The sequence below is a fragment of the Phoenix dactylifera genome, chromosome 3 (genome assembly GCF_009389715.1).
Source record: "Phoenix dactylifera cultivar Barhee BC4 chromosome 3, palm_55x_up_171113_PBpolish2nd_filt_p, whole genome shotgun sequence".
Taxonomy (NCBI): Eukaryota; Viridiplantae; Streptophyta; class Magnoliopsida; order Arecales; family Arecaceae; genus Phoenix; species Phoenix dactylifera.
In genome coordinates this window covers 7,621,385-7,638,108 of record NC_052394.1, presented here as the reverse complement: position 1 = coordinate 7,638,108, position 16,724 = coordinate 7,621,385, and the positions used below count along the sequence as shown (strand labels likewise).

The window sequence follows — 16,724 nt, the reverse complement described above, 5'->3', positions numbered from 1 at the left end:
AAACAACTAGGATCGTAAAATCTACTCTATAAATTGCTATTTCTATAAATAATAATATTTTTTTTAAAAAAAGGAGTATAGTGCCAACCTTCAACTGCCCAAGAGCAAGATTGGACATCAACACTCAGAATCCGGTACCATGGAACCATGGACTTAAAGCTTAACATGGATCTATAAAGTATCATAGTTTATAGATAGGAAGACTTGCAGTACCTTGAGTATGTTTTGGATCATTTCATATCCATCTTTTATAAAATCCAAAATTATTATTCTTCGCCTTCCAAGTCCAGCTTACCAATAAATTGTTTGCTAGTACAATGTTTTCTTTTGGCGAATTTGCTAATATGCTTTCAATCTTCAGGTGCTTCCCTCCACCTTTCATCAATAATATCCCCAGAACATAGAGTTCTAAATTTTTGAACCGTAAATAATTGCCAAGCTGTAATTGGAGCTACAGGACCCAGCATGCATTTTTCAAAAGGAGAGTGCATGCTCAGCTGCGTTGAAATGCCTCCAGCTGCCAGCTTCATCCTCCATAACGACTCTTGAGTGATTCTGGAGGTTCTTCTTTCATGATGCCCGATCCAGCTGAGGCAAAGTATTGGCGGATGGTTGTTCTACGGTCACTGATGAATGTGTGATCTAAGAAATTATCATAAGCTGCTTCCCCAAGATTTTTTGCTGCCAAAACACTGTAGACCAACATTATTCTATATGAATATAACTCATGACCAAATCAAAAAAACAATCCACAAGTACCAAACTAGAACACCAACAATTGCACTTTATGATGGAAAATGAATCAAATAATATAATATAGCAAGGCATGCAAATGACATGGTGCAAGCATGTAAGTCTGGCTTGCATAATACATAGCAAAAGAAGAATGTTATGAATAAGACCCTAAACACCAAATTCAAATGGTTGTCAGTATGCTAGCTCATTATTACTACTGAAGCTAAATAACATCCTGAGTGGATTGACCCTTATGCAGCTATAAGCGAGGGAAATAGGCTTTGCTGTAAGTTGTTAAACAGGAATATCCTCGGATCTCACAATAATAGTTTGAGAGGCAGCTTATATGCTGAGACTGAACTCATAAGATCCTGCTTACATGATGAGAGATTGGGCTAGCGGCAAAACATGATAGGGTTTTAAGTAAAGAACAATTAGGAGGTATATGAAAATCATATTTCTACTTCATTACGATCTGAGAAAGTTGGCTGATACTCTGCGAAAGTGAAAAGTAGGTAGCTTTTTACTTCATATCAAGCATCCTGAGCTGCAAAAACATGCCCTTTCCACTGATGCGAGCGTTTCCTACTTGCTGTTGCAAATGACCAAATATACCAACAGTAGGTTAAGATTTAATACAAGTTGAAAGTAAGGTGGAGCTTGAACAGTATTAGGTTAATTAACCCTACTGATAATCATTTTGGGATGGACCACAACTTCGATGATGCTAGATCACATTTATTTAGAAACATGAAAGGGGCAACTCGTGTTTTACAATTTGAATTCAGTGAAGTAGAAAGTTAGAAACTACAAGGGTGAACCAGTAACATTGATCTTGCTCAACATGCTTCACAGCTTAAATTTTTTAATTGATACATGCAAGGCATGATGAGTCTGTAAACCGATTATGTTATTGTGTCTCTTTGGATAATCTAGACTACTAATACTACATATTTGACAGATAAGGATCCTACACTTGGTCATCTACCTCAATCTGTAACCTGACTGGATAAGCCAGAAACCAGATGGCTTAAAGTCAAATTTTGATGTAGAAGTCTAATAAGGAGATGTGCAAACCATGCATTTTTTTAATGTCTAAGTACAAAGAGGCTTACAATAATGTCAATTAACAAACAGAAGATAACTGACAACCCATTAAGTGAAAACTTGCTAATCATGCTTCACAGTCCCAAAATTTTTCAAATAAGATTTGTATATAGAGTAGGGGCTCTTTCTTGGTGCAATGATAAAAAGCTTAGGCTGATACTTGCAATGCAACAGCTTAGAGTCATTGGGCAACTACTTTGTACAAAAAAAGAAAAGAAAAAGCCAAAAGGTTAGGTCTGTCCCCAATCTTCCCCTCCCTGGACCCTCGATTGCTGGGACCATGCCCTATATTTGCATATAGAGCCTAATCTTTTACACCAAAGAATGGTACGGCATCTCAGCAATAGTGACACAGAATTAATATATTGCCCTCTGAAAGATCTATTATGCAAACTCAAGATTTTGGGGAACCTCCAAGAACATCTACACTCTAGCATCATGGATGGTACAACGTCTTGTACAGGCTGTTTCTTTGAGATCTTCAAAATGGATTTACTTTGTTAGCATTCTGGACTATATCCAACATTTAGTACTATCTGTTCCTTGAAGGGGATATTGCTTACATACTAAGCAATTGCCCACGGTAGCAAATAATTGCATGATTGCACCTCTGAATCCTTGCTCTTCACTGATATTAGAATGGGGATCATCGTTTTGCTTGTAATGATAGTTCACAACTCTATATTAAATGACTGGATTATCCATTGGTAATTTCCACGCATGTGAATGCTTCAATTCTCCCTTAGTTGTGGTACTGTTTTCTGAAAGGATTAGTTGCCATACTGTTGCAAACTCACACATGCGAACGCTTCAATGCTCCCTTACTGTTTTCTGAGAGGATTAGTTGCCATACTGTTGCAAGATGTTAACAAAATTTGAGAACCTGACTGCAAGCAGTCACCAGAAAAGGGGCTCAATTATGATATCTTCGGTGCGTCTTCATCCAGAAATGCCATATGTATTGAACCAATATCTTGAGTAATAGGGATTCCATCCATCCATAAGGCATAGGTAAACTGCACTGTTAGGGCTTCGGATTGTTTCTTTAGAATGGTAGTAACCCTATCTTCCTCTTCCAAAAACATTGTGACTGACCTATTTGCATTTTAGGAAAACAATGATCTCCACCAATAGCCGATTTTTTATCCATTTGGATGCAGTCTGAGCTGATAAAATCTTGTTCTATTATTCCAACTGGTTCTTTGATTAATGATAGCTTAGCTGTTATTCCCTGCTCTTCATTTCCTATTAGTTTCTCCAAGATAGCTCTCATGTCTGCTTTGAAGACTAATTTCTGCATTTCTATTGCCATCTCCACACCTCTCAAACCAACATATCTTATTCGTTCAAAATACATCATGCAATTTGAAACCCTCCAAGGTTGTCTAATCCATGTATCTCTTCCTCTGCAACATCTTTTGCAGTCCTGGTTGGTCCTTTGAGAATATATAGTTAAGCGAGTTTCCAAATCCTCTTCTTGTCCCATTTCACCTAGTAGCATTGCCTTGCTGCTCATCACATCCTTCAGCCCTTCTTTTACTTAATCTATTACCTATGATGAACCTCATCCATACTCCACAGAAGTTGATTTAGCTTCAATGTCAGCTTCCCAACATCATAAAGTAGGCTAGGACCATTGTCTATATAAGGATATTAACTAGTTAGTGTGTGAAATTTGTTTCCATGTTTCATCACCATCTGGAAGAGCCTCGTGAGGCATAATGTCAGTCAACTTGATGGCTTTGATGTATCATAGCTCCTTTGGCAATATCCAATTCCATATCTAAAAATGTTTTTGTCTCCATTAGGAAACCTAAAATGATATTAGCTCTTCAGACGATTTGACTCCTACCACATGTTTGAGATAGCAATAAGAATGAAATGATTCCAAAACATGTTAATTGTTGGCTTACCATGCCAAAACATAACCTATGTGCATATCAAGATGCGTCGAACCAGTACTAGAGGGGGTATCAGCTGACGACCGTTTTGGCATGGTATGGGTATGTGTCGTGCCATTTCGGGGCTTATTCACACAAAGAGAGCTAGAGAGGGATAGGCGGGGAGAGAGAGAAAAAAAAAGAGAGGAAGAGAGAGAGAGAGAGAGAATGGAGCGGAAGAGGGAGGGAGGAAGGAGGAAGTTTAGAGCAAAACCCTAACCCTAACCCTCGAAGCAAGAGAGGGCACATGCACGCGCATATGAGAGAGAGAGAGAGAGAGAGAGAGGGAGGGAGGGAGTGAGTGAGTGAGTGAGGGAGGGAGGGAAGGACAGGGAGGAGGGAGGGACTTATCGGGGAAGGGGGGCACTCACCAACCATTGCGAGCAGCCCATGGGGGTGGTGGTGGGTGGGGGACAGGTTGTTCACGACCGAGAGGTCTGGTGCCTCTCGAACATCTTAAGCGTGGTGGGAATTGAACCGAGTGCGAGTGTGCGGGGTGGGGAGGGGGGCTTTGAGCATAATCCTCGAGATTTTAGCGAACCAAGGGGGGAGGGGGGGTTTAAATGAACTGAGGTCCCGTTTTGTTTTAAAAGCTGAAACTATGCTAGTTCCTGACCTTTTCGGTTCGGCATGGGTCACTAGACCTTGGTGCATCTTTTAGGCCGTCTGTTGGCATAATTCCTTTACCTTCTTTTGGACTTAAATAGTTGCTAGGTGACATTCATATGTCTCTAGTTTCCTATGAACTGAATTTGTCAGTAAGCTTGTGAGATCTAGCTTTATTGTCTTGTCGTGCTAGAAACAAGTGAAGCACTAGCCTTATTTTTCTGAAAGGACATTTTTTTGTTACTTCATGATGTGTTCATTAGATCTATTTATGATGTTTCAAACCACTATTTCTCTCTCTCTTATGATGTTTTTGACTGATTAAATATATTAATTCATCATCTTACATTCCTCCATAATATTTTTTTGTGAGGAAATTCCTTTATAATAATTAACTCATGAAGCAACAAGAAAGAAGGAACGGCATTTGGTGATCCTTGCTGTACATCAATGGTTGTACTATAATGTTTACTTAGTTATCAAGTCCTACTATTTTACTTGAGCCCACCTGTTTTATCATTAATCCCGTGTAACTTGCATCCTTATATAGTAAATAGCAAGTGGGCTCAATAGTTACTTATGTTTTTCTATTTTCCTTATTCAATTTTTCATAGTGAACTATATCAAGAAGGTTACAACTTTTTGCCCTCCTTATATAGTTTGTTGCCATCCCCAAGCTCTTTGATGTCCAAAGTCCAAAAGGGCTACTCTTGCATGATTTGAGCATATGTTCAAGCCATCTTTGATACAGGCCGCTACTGGCATCTCATTCTCTTCACGTAGTGCCCTTCATACTACACTAGAAAATACATTTGCATCAACCGAATAATCAAATCAATGGCTATGATACCAGCACTTAGGGCTCCTGGCTACTTAAAATTGAGGTTGCCTTATTAATTACTGTACTGTGGTATTTATCTTAAGAAGATATCTCCAACTTGATCAACCATCATGCTCACAAGATACATGCACCACCCAACTCAAATTAACTTTCATACAAGCTTTAACTGTTAACAAAGCTTCCTAGGATTCTACATCATATTCATGTGCAGGTGAGTGCTATTATCAGCTTGGCATCTCCTGGTATGACCCTCCATATGGAGTGTGGTGAGCCAATATACCAGTGTTCCTTTCTGCTCCCATTATATCACTCCTACTAACATCTTTGATGACTATAAAGCGCTACCCATGTCCCCTCTTCTGCCTGCATGTTGGAGTTTCAAACTTGCATTAAATTAATTGGAACCATTAGCTTCTTACTTTATTTTAAATCCTTGCTTCTAAATTTTCCTTGTGATTTGCTTTTTCATTTTGAAGAAAAGAAACAGATTATTTCTAGCTTGGACACCTCCACTTTAGGCATCACACTTTTTTTCATTTTTCAAAGAGTAGATAACTAGAGGTTTCATGAGCAAGTGAATTACACTTTAATTGCTTGTCAACTTGCTTGTGCATTCTGTCATGCCATATCTAATATACTAAGCAGCTGGTGGACTTCTAAATACAGTCCCAGGAAATCACACACCTTCATCAAATATATGTAAGTTCTCAATCTTTGATCCACTTGAGGTTGGGATTGCTTATAGTTTAGACTTTAGAGTCTAGTTTGTATACAACTAATTTCTTTATGCAAATACACCATTTTCCTCTGTAGCAGGAGTCTCAATGGAGAATTCATGGCCTTTGCTTATGCTAGGCTATTATCCTATGTCATCACATCACTAAATGATCGCAGCTTTTCTATCTGACACTTGCTCCTCATGTCATGTGCGTCTTAAGCCCAATTTTAGAATAAAGTCACATTACACCACACTATTCACTATAATTCATGGAAGGCTAAGGTGTGCAGTGAGAAAATCTTGAATTCCAGAACTTGTTACCAAATAGAATTGCATTACCTTTATTTCACAAGCTGAGGTAATTAACTAAGTTCCCCATCACGATAATTGGGACAACAATGCAGAGTGCTGGGTTTAATGTGATAACAAGTTTACCTCGAAGGTCAATTTATGCATTGGACCAAGATAAAAGAATAAAGCAACATATCATGCTTCATGTAACTGCAAGCTTGATTGCAGATATGTATGATAAAGAGAAAAGGATAAAGATAGTAATACTGACCAGTGTCTAAGATATGCACGACAAGGCAAAATATCATCCCGCCATATCTTTTGGATGTTGTATCGTCCATAATTCTGGAAAAAAGTCTCCTTGCTACCTGCAGGAAGGAGGTTGTAACATCAAGAAAGTTATTGTTAAGAAACAATATAAATAGAACCATGAGATCCAATATGAAAAAAATAGAAAAAAAGGATTTTATGTTTTAGAGTTGACAAATGATGGATAAAACCAAAATGAACAATAAATTTTGAGAGGTATTGGAACAAAACAAGATGCATTCTAGCATAATTCAAGGAAGTCAATCCATAAGATCTTCTTGATTGAACCTTACAATAAGCTACCATGAGATTGGGAAGAATAAATTGTTTTGACATTTTTAATTCTGCCGCTTGTCTTCTAAAAAGTCATTGGTCCAAAACAGATGCCAAAGGTATGTCATCGCATAGAAGATGGTTCCTCATATCAAAATGTGCCAGCTTCCTTTTGTCTAGGCTCTTTCTGAGCGCAATGGAATTATCAAGGATTTCTCCTTGGTTGAACGAGAGGAAGTTCGACCCATAAGACAGATCTCTCTAATGTCAACTAACCTTCTAGGTTTCATGTCTGGCCCCTCTCCTGAGTAATATTACTCTTACAAGGCTGAGAATAGGTTAAAAGATAATCATATTCTCAACTTAGAGTCATGCTCCATAGAAAAACCTATTTTAGTGGCTGAGGTTTGGACGATGATGATAATCACCGACTCAGGATTGACTAATAAATCTTTCTTTGCTTCTAACACCACTTTAATTATTGTGGTTTGATAGAACATTCTATCGTCCAAAAAAAAAAAATCCGTAATACATTACATCACTAAGAAAGTTAATATTTCTTCACCCATACTGCAATAATTGATAAAGCACACATTCTTTTGAAAGAAGAAGGGGAAAGATACAGGTAATGAATGCACCAAATGATCCACAAACTATTCTATCATCTCATTCCAACTAGTTAAACTCACATGATTTCCTACAAAAGAAACAGCTAATGGTTTCATACTTTTCTATTGATCAACAAACCAATTGAAAGCCGGTGGTGTAAATAAATATAGACCATCCAACATTGAAGTGCAAGTCTGCATATGAAGAGAAGTTTATTTAGAACAAAATGTTCAACTTTCAAGGATAAAAAAAAAGGTGACTCGTTGCATGAGGTTGCTACCATTGTAGGGTCTAGGGAGGGTTAGATGTGCATAATCTTGCTCCCACGTGTAGAGAAGTTGTTTTGGTGTTTTTAACATATGACAACTAGGTCACTATGGAGCAACTTTATGGTTGCGCCAAGGCTCACCCTCTATCAAAAAGAGAGAAATTTTAAAGTTTATCACATATTTCTTGTCCCATTGGCCAAGGAAATGCAACAATCTGAGTCTGGTTAGGAAGAAGTTTCAGGCAAGCAAGGTGGATAAATGGCCTTAAAGGAAAAAATAATGAACGAGCCTAGGAAGCATTCATATGGAATATCTGACAAAACAATTAACATTTGTCTACTAGGTGCTGATAAGAAAAGAGATAAGTGATATGCTAATATATCGGTTGAGGAGATAACAGAAAAGAAATGATACAGCATTAGTTGATATTAGACTAGGGCCCTGTTTGGGGGAGCTTTTGGAGGGCTAAAAAGCACTTTCTGGCCCTCCAAAAGTACTTTTAGCTAAAAAATGGTGTTTGGTAAATTTTTTGAAAAGCTGTTTCAGCTTTTGCGGGAAGCTGAAAATAGCTTTTGGGGGGAAGCTCCAATTTGGAACAATTTGGAGCTTTCCGAAAATGCTGTTTTCAGCTTTTTCGGAAAGCTGTATTTTTGACCAAAATACCCCCATGTAAAAAAAAAATCCTCCCCCAAAACCTCGTCTTACCGCCTGTTCCTCTACCAACCGACCTGCCCCCACCCCCCCTCCCCCCGCCCTGTTCCTCTCCCAACCCACCTCCCAACCCACCAGCACCCCCACCCCTCCCCCCGTACCGCCGCCGCCGCTGCTGTGCCTCCCTCTCCCCCGCCGCTGCAGTGCCCCGCCGCCGCACCCCCTCCCTCTCCCCCGCCGCTGCACCCTGTCCCTCTCCCCCGCCGCCGTAGTGCTGCACCCCCTCCAGCGTCGTCGGCCACCGAGACTGCCGCCGGCCACGGCTCGGCCCCCTCCGGCGGCCGCCGCGGCCTGGCCCCCTTCCGGTGCTGCTGGCCGCGCGGGAGGAGAAGAACGGAGAAGGGGGCAGAGGAAGGAAAGAGAAGAAGAGAAGAAAAAAAGAAAAGAAAAAAGAAGAAGAAAAGGAAATAAAATAAAAGAAAGGAAAAGAAAAGAAAAGAATAAATAAATAAATAAATGCATAAATACATATTTATATAAATAAATGAATGAATGAATAAATAAATAAGATAATAAATAAATATATTTCAATGGATAAAATAATAAATAAATAAATGCATAAATAAAAATATATATACGAATGAACATATAAATAAATAAATATAAAGAAAAATAATGAGTGAGTGGCAAATAATCTGATCCTTATGATATTGATAAGTACAGTGAATTTGTCGCCATTGCAAATAGTTAAGTAAAGAGATAATCTATTAAACAGATAAATGGTTATTTATTGTTGTATTATACTATAAATATATTATTATATTATATTATATCATAATACATTAATATGTAATGTTAAATAATTTAATATTATGTTATATTATGAAAAATTAATTTATACTAATAATATATTATTTTATACATTTATTATTGTATTATACTATACATATTATATTATATTACCTTATATCATAATATATTAATATGTTACTTTAAATAATTTAATATTATGTTATATTATGAGAAATTAATTAATACTAATAATTATAATATTTTATACCTTTATTATTGTATTATACTATAAATATAATATATATTACATTATATCATAATACATTAATATGTTATGTTAAATAATTTAATATTATGTTATATTATAGAAAATTAATTTACTCTAATAATTATATTACCATTATGCTATGCTATGCAATATCATATTACTATATTAAATAATAATATTTCATATTACAGTAATATTATACTATATCGTATATTATGTATTAATATATGTTATGTTTTATCATGCTCTATTGTATAATACTATGCAATGTCCTTTATGGTAATTTTGTCATATAAAAGTACTTTCTCAGTTTGTTTACCAAACATATGTTAAAGTGCCACAGCACTTTAAAAATATAGTTACCAAACAACAAATAGCTTTTTATAACAGCTCTACTTCAGACAGCTCTACTTCCAACAGCTCTACTGCCAACAGCTCCCTCAAACAGGGCCTAGGCCCAAAGAGAACCATGGTTTTAATTTCAACTGGCTGCACTATCTTTTTATGGTGCTTATGAGAATGATATGCATTACAAGTGATAAAGAAAAAAATAACTACCTTTGCATCTTATGTGAAAATACTCATCATCACTGTATCGTGCACATACCACCTGCATCAACTATCAAATATCAATAATAATCCAAAAGCGACAACTTGTTACAACCAAAAAAATGTAGATCTAATAGAACAGATGACAAATAAGCGCAGCCACAAGTGAATTGTTTCATGAGCACTCACAGCTGGATTGGCAAAAGGAATCCCATCCAAACTTTCAGGAACCACCTACGAAATAAAAAAGAAAATCTCCTCATCAGCAGCAATAAAATGTACCACCAAATTAAAGCAGAGTAGGCAAGTCAGCAACTCACAGCCAAGAACCTAAACTCATTCTCCCTCTCAATAAAGGACGGAACCTACAAAGACCCATCAAGAAGTAAGCAGGATTGAAACTTTATTGCATTCCACCAACAAAAGGTCAAATCTTTGTATTCAAATCTCAAAAATCAAGCAGAAGAACAAAAGAACAGCCATACCTCCTCCTTTCTGATCTCGAACACGGTAACTATAAGAAACTCCCCTTCACAGGACTCCACGCTCAAGCTCGACACCTCCTGAAACCTTCCAACATCGCCAATTAGAAGAAAACAAACAATTCCACAGCTCATAACTTCCCAATATCAAAAAATCAAAGATCCGATGAGAATCGATTCGATTCTAACCCCTGTTTCCTCCTTGGCGATCCCGCGCTCGAAGAAGATGGGGGCGACGTGGGCAAAGACGCGCCGGAATCCACGCAGCACTGCGAGTCTAAAGTTCTTGAGATCGGGGAAGGTACTCCTCGCGCTCTTCTCTGGAATCCATTGATGGCGCTAAGGTTTTAGAAGGCGATAGAAGGGAAGGAAGAGAAGGGGGCGTGAGATTACCGGAGAGGAGAGAACCGAAGCCGCAGACGGAGAGATAGCCATCGGGGGAGACGATGGCGTCGAAGTCGGAGGCGTCGTTCAGCTCGGTGAGGTTACCGGGGGGTGCGGCGGAGTCCGGCGAGGTCATGGGGAGAGATCGGTGGCGGAGAGAAGGGGGTCTGGGCACCGCCAGTGATCGGACGTTTGGGTATAGGGATGGAGGCTTGGGACCGAAGGGAAGCGAAGAGAATGGAGGCTTTGGATGGCCGTTGGATCTTGATTTAACGGTCAGGCTTGGGGTATTGTAACATTTGGGAGCAGTGCTGGCGTCCGTTGTGTCCGGTTTGGCTGTTGCGAGCGGGAAGAGGGAGCGGGCTCTGGCCTCTGGGCGTAGCGGGTTCTGCTCGCGCGCGGATCCAAGTGTGGTTAGGCATTGAAGAGGGCAAGAATTGGGCCACCATAGCGAAATCCCGAGAAAAGGATTCTCAAGCAGCTGTTGAAATAGTCTAATGTAACCTTTTAAGGCCCTGTTTTTTTGCTTAAATTAAGGCCCTGTTTGGGGAGCTTTTGGAGGGCCAAAAAGCACTTTCTGGCCCTCCAAAAGTACTTTTAGGTAAAAAAAATGTGTTTGGTAAAATTTCCAAGAAGCTGTTTCAGCTTTTGCGGAAAGCTGAAAACAGCTTTTTGGCAGAAGCTCAATTTTGGAGCTTTCCGAAAACGCTGTTTTCAGCTTTGTCGGGAAGCTGTATTTTTGACCAAAATACCCCCATTTAAAAGTTTCTTTTTCCTCCCAAAAATCTCAATCGCACCGCCTCTTTCTCTCTCACCACCCCCCTCTCTCTCTCTCTCCCTCTCCCTCTCTATCTCCTTCTCCTCAATGCCGCCGGCCCTCCTTTTTTTTTTTTTTGGGAGGCAGCCACCACGCCGGCCACCCGTGGCCGCGCCCCCCAGCCCCCACCCAAGCTCCCCGCCGCTGTGACCCACCACACAGCACAAAAAAAAAGGAAGGGGAGGAAGGGGCCGCCATGGCCGCTGCCTCCCCGGCCGGCCCGCCGTCTCGGCCCCTCCCGAGGCCCCCCCTCCCCCGCGGTCGCCGCGGCACGCCGTCCCGGCCCCCTCCGAGCCCCTCCTCTCCCGCGGTCGCCGCGGCACGCCGTCCCGGCCCCCTCCCGAGCCCCCCTCCCCCCGCGGTCGTCGGGGCCCGCCGTCCCGGCCCCCTCCCGAGCCCCCCTCCTCCCGCGGCCGCCGCGGCCCGCCATCCCGGCCCCCTCCCGAGCCCCCCTCCTCCCGCGGCCGTCGCGGCCCGCCATCCCGGCCCCCCTCCCGCAGCCGCCGCGGCCCGGCCCCCCTTCCGGCGTCGCCGGCTTCGCGGGAGAAGAAGAAAGGAGAAGAAGGAAAGAGAGGAAGGAAGGAGAAGAAGAGAAGAAAAAAGAAAAAAGAAAAGAAAAAAAAAAAGAAGAAAAGGAAAGAAAAAAAAGAGAAGAAAAAAAGAAAAGGAAAGAAAAAGAAAAAAAAGAAAAATAAATAAATAAATAAATATGTATATAAATGAACGAATAAATAAATAAATAAAAGAATAAATAAATATATTTCAATGAAATAAAATAATAAATAAATAAATAAATAAAAATATTAGTAATTATTTAACCAATTTTTTCACCTAGTTAGAAAATTTGTTAGAGAAATAAATGGTCATCAAAAGAGTAAAAAATTAATTTATACTAATAATTATAATATTTTATATATTTATTATTGTATTATACTATAAATATAATATAATATAATATTATGTTATGTTAAATAATTTAATATTATATTAAATTATTATCCTATAGTATACAATGTTATAGTACTATATTATAATAATAATATGTTACATTACATTAATATTATACTATATCATATATTTATGTATTAATATATATTATATTTTATTATGCACTATTGTATAATACTAGTAATGTCCTTTATGGTCATTTTGTCGTACAAAAGTACTTTCTCAGTTTGTTTACCAAACAAATGTTAAAGTGCCACAGCACTTTAGAAATGTAGTTACCAAACAGCAAACAGCTTTTTATAAAAGCTCTACTTCCAACAGCTCTACTTCTAACAGCTCTACTTCCAACAGCTCTACTGCCAACAGCTCCCCCAAACAGGGCCTAAGTGATCCTGCAGTATACTTTGGTTTATCTGCTTGATGACTAATTTTGTCTCTTCCAAGGGGTATCTTGTGCATTATGGTTAGCTAATGACAGGAGAATACATTTGGGGGCCTAAGGCAAACTCATTAGAAAAGACCTTTTTTTATTATTTTTTAAATGATAGAAAAATTTTAATAAGTAAAAAAATATTTTAATATTTTATTTAAAAATAATTCGTCTAGGCAAAATTACTAATTAAACTTTTATACTCAAGATCCATTAAAATACTATTTTCAATTGATAATATAGATAATCTATTTAATCTTTCTAGTGACATAATTGATTGCAAATAAGATTTTATTAACTTTAATTTTGAAAATCCTTTTTAAGTAGAAGCAACTGTTACATGTATTGTTAATAATATCCTATATGCAATGCATGCATTTGGAAAAAAATCTATTTTTTTATAAGACTTAAAATATCAATAGGGGTACTAGTTTCTGTTTGTGAAACTTCTTTTAAAATTTTTAACTCTGAAAAAAGATAAATACCATCAATATCAGAATATTCACCATGCTTTAAAAAGTTTTCAAGATTAAGACAATACTTTTTCAAATCATCTTCATTGAAAGATTTTAACTTTTTAAAATTAAACAAAAAATCAAAAATATTTTTATATATGGTAAATTGTTCAAACCTATTTTGAATTGAAGAAATAGCTTGATCTACTATATATAAAAAATAATCAATTCTAAAAGATTCTTCAGCTGATCTTGTTGTCTCATCATCATTATTTTCATCAAAATATTTTTTTTTCGGATCACACATTTTTCACGAAATATAAGTTCTATTTCCATTTCATTTACAATTTCTTTAGATGAATTCAAAGCATTCATGAATCCATTTTTCTTATAACTTTTCAAATAAGAAAGAAGACCTTTTAATTGATCTATAGCAACATCAATATGCATGTTTTCAGATTATAAAATATTACTAACTGAGTTAACAGCAAATAATATATCATGCCAAATATTCATGCCTAATAAGAATTCAAAATTTTCAATCTCATATGTAGCTAAACATGTGGCTTCACTTTTTGTTTTAGGATCTTTACTAGTTTTCGCTAATTGAACTAAGGCATCTCTTATTTTAGGGCCTTGGTTTTTAATTGCTTTGACACTTTTAATACGACTTTCCCAACGTATCTGTAACAGGGTTTAAGAGTCAATGTGGATATATTATTTTGTAAAATTTTTCATCGTTTTGTGGAAGAAGAAAATAAGGTATAAATTCGTTCTATCACTCCAAAAAAAGATATAGCCTTAGGACATGAGTTAGCAATATCACATAATACTAAATTCAAGTTATGATATCAACATGGTGTGTAAAACACTCTAGAATTTATATCTAATAATCTTCTTTGTACACCTTGATGTTTTTCTTTCATATTAGATCCGTTGTCATACCCTTGTCCTCTTATATCATTAACCTCAAGTTTATGTTTTTCTATTATATTTATAAGTTCATTAAAAAAGCCCTTTCTAGAGGTATCATCTACTTCTAAAAATTCTAAGAAATATTCTTCTACTTTTACTGGACTTATTGAAGTATCTATACATCTTAAAACTAGGGTCATTTGTTCTCGATGGCTTACATCAGGAGTGTAATCAAGTATTACAGAAAAATATTTTGCTTCTTTAATCTTTTTAATTATTATAGCTTTAATTTCAGATGTTAATATTTGAATCAATTCATTTTAAATATTATGATCTAAATAATGATTATGAATTTCATCATGTTAAATGCATCGAACATTCTTGACTTGTTAGCAGATAGATTGAGTGTAATGAAACTTGAGTTAGAATCTGTTTAAATACGATAGCAACAAGTTTCTATTGTCCTTGCAATTCTAGTTTCATACAGTAATACTTGTTCAAATTTCGAGTTAAAAATTGGAAATCCCTGACTGATGAAGTATGTGGGTAACTTCATTGCAAACCCTCACGAGACAACACTCGTCCACTAGGGTAACCTAGGGGTTTAAAGGCTTGTTACACGTGCTAAGTGCAATCGTGATTCCCTACGAAAATGGGTACATATCTTAGTTTTGTGTATTTAGCTTACAAAATAAATGGATTGAAGTTTGTAGGTAATTTCACTGCAAACCCTCACGAGACAACACTCGTCCACTAGGATAACCTAGGGGTTTAACGGCTTGTTGCACATGCTAAGTGTAATCGTAATGCTCTACGAAAGTGAGTATCTATCTTAGTTCATGTATATATATAATAATAATTAATACTTTTGCATTCTCATTTCTGCACTAAATTGCTAGAGACTAGCAATAAGCTAGTTAGGGGGTGTGATGAGAGCACAAAAGTACAATCGTAATACCATCTTAATTAGTATTATAGCTAATCATTAATGATAAAATTAACTAATTAACGTTGTATTTGTGTTTGAGTGCAAGTAATCCAAGAGACCCAATAACATTGGGTTTGAGCTCAGTTCATCCCAGCGTGCCAGCCAGCAACGGCCCGTGCCGTGCCATGCCTCAGCGTATCAGCCCATTCCAAGCTTCACGCAATAAAGGTCCCAACCGAAGCCATGCAGTCCCCATGTCCAGCTCGTCTCCGTTCCTTCCGGCCGATTCGAGCAAACACATGTCCAAGCTCAAGTCAAGCCAGCATCTTCATGTGATGGAGCTCATCCCGCGTTTCAGCCGCAGCCAAATCCTTCCGTGATCTGATTCCTCCCGCAGTGCATCACGGCCGTCCATCCTCCCCAGCTCATCCCGCAATGTCCCAGCTCCAAGCCGTGATCGGAATCACAGCAGCCTCCTCCGCCTCAGCCCGCGTCTCCTTTCTTCCGCGATCGATCCCAGCATGGCCCGAAGAAGCAAGGCCACGTCCTCCTCATCAGCGCATGCAATCTTCCGTGATCTAGCCTCCCACACCTGTACTGCAAGCATGATCCAAGCATCGCGTTCATCCGTCCGTGATCAAGGAACTGCAGCCAGCTTCCTTCCCGAATCAGCATCCACAATCCACTCCTTTCGACTGCAAGCGTCCCAGCCGTGACGCAAGCCGTGATCCAGCCGCATGCGTCTCCTCCCTTCCGTTTCTTCCTCCCGCAGTGCCCCAGCCACGGATCACTATCCAGATCAGCTCCCTCCGGCTTGATCCGTCCGCAATCTCCCAGCATAGCGCCCATCAAGCCATGATCGGCTCCTCCCAGCGCCTGGATCCACGTTCCCGTCCTCTTCCATTTCGATCCGCCCAAGGAGCCCGTGATCTAGCCATCTCCCACGGATTGACGCCCTCCGCCTCATCCGTCCGTGATCAGTACCCATCGATCTCGCGACCGTTTTGATTAATCGCCGGCTTCAAGGCTCGGGCGATCTATAAGAAGGGGAGGACGAGAGGAGGAGAGGGAAGCTCGGGGTCGTCGGTTGGGATTGGGGCCAAGTAACAGGGGAGGTCGGCTGGTTCAAGAAGGAACAGGGGAGAGGGTTCGGTTTGGGAGAGAAGAGAGAAAGAAAAAAAAGAGAGAAGGAAATGCTCTATTTTTTGAAAACAGAGCATGTTCTAATATGATTTTTTAGTTTTTAGTTTTATTAAGAGTTTTATTTTGAGAGCATGTGTTTTGGAATTTTTAGTTTTATTTTAATAGAGAGTTTTATTTATGCTAAAGTTGTAATTTCTGTTGTTTTTAATTTTCGTTCTTCAAATTCTGTAATCTTTCTTCTTTTTTCATGCAATATATGAAATT

The 16,724-nt window shown here is 38.6% G+C and overlaps 1 protein-coding gene across 1 annotated transcript; it reads right to left on the bottom strand.

Annotated features, from left to right (window-relative positions):
- Nucleotides 1-153: 153 nt before the first annotated feature.
- On the bottom strand, nt 154-11,191 carry LOC103724202. The gene is made up of 8 exons (XM_039124494.1): nt 10,834-11,191; nt 10,630-10,760; nt 10,444-10,521; nt 10,279-10,323; nt 10,148-10,192; nt 9,968-10,019; nt 6,510-6,606; nt 154-692 (listed from the first exon to the last, which is right to left on the bottom strand). Exons 1-8 carry the CDS (start codon nt 10,958-10,960, stop codon nt 527-529), a joined length of 741 nt encoding a protein of 246 aa, XP_038980422.1. The 5' UTR covers nt 10,961-11,191; the 3' UTR covers nt 154-526.
- Between the last annotated feature and the right edge of the window lie 5,533 nt (nt 11,192-16,724).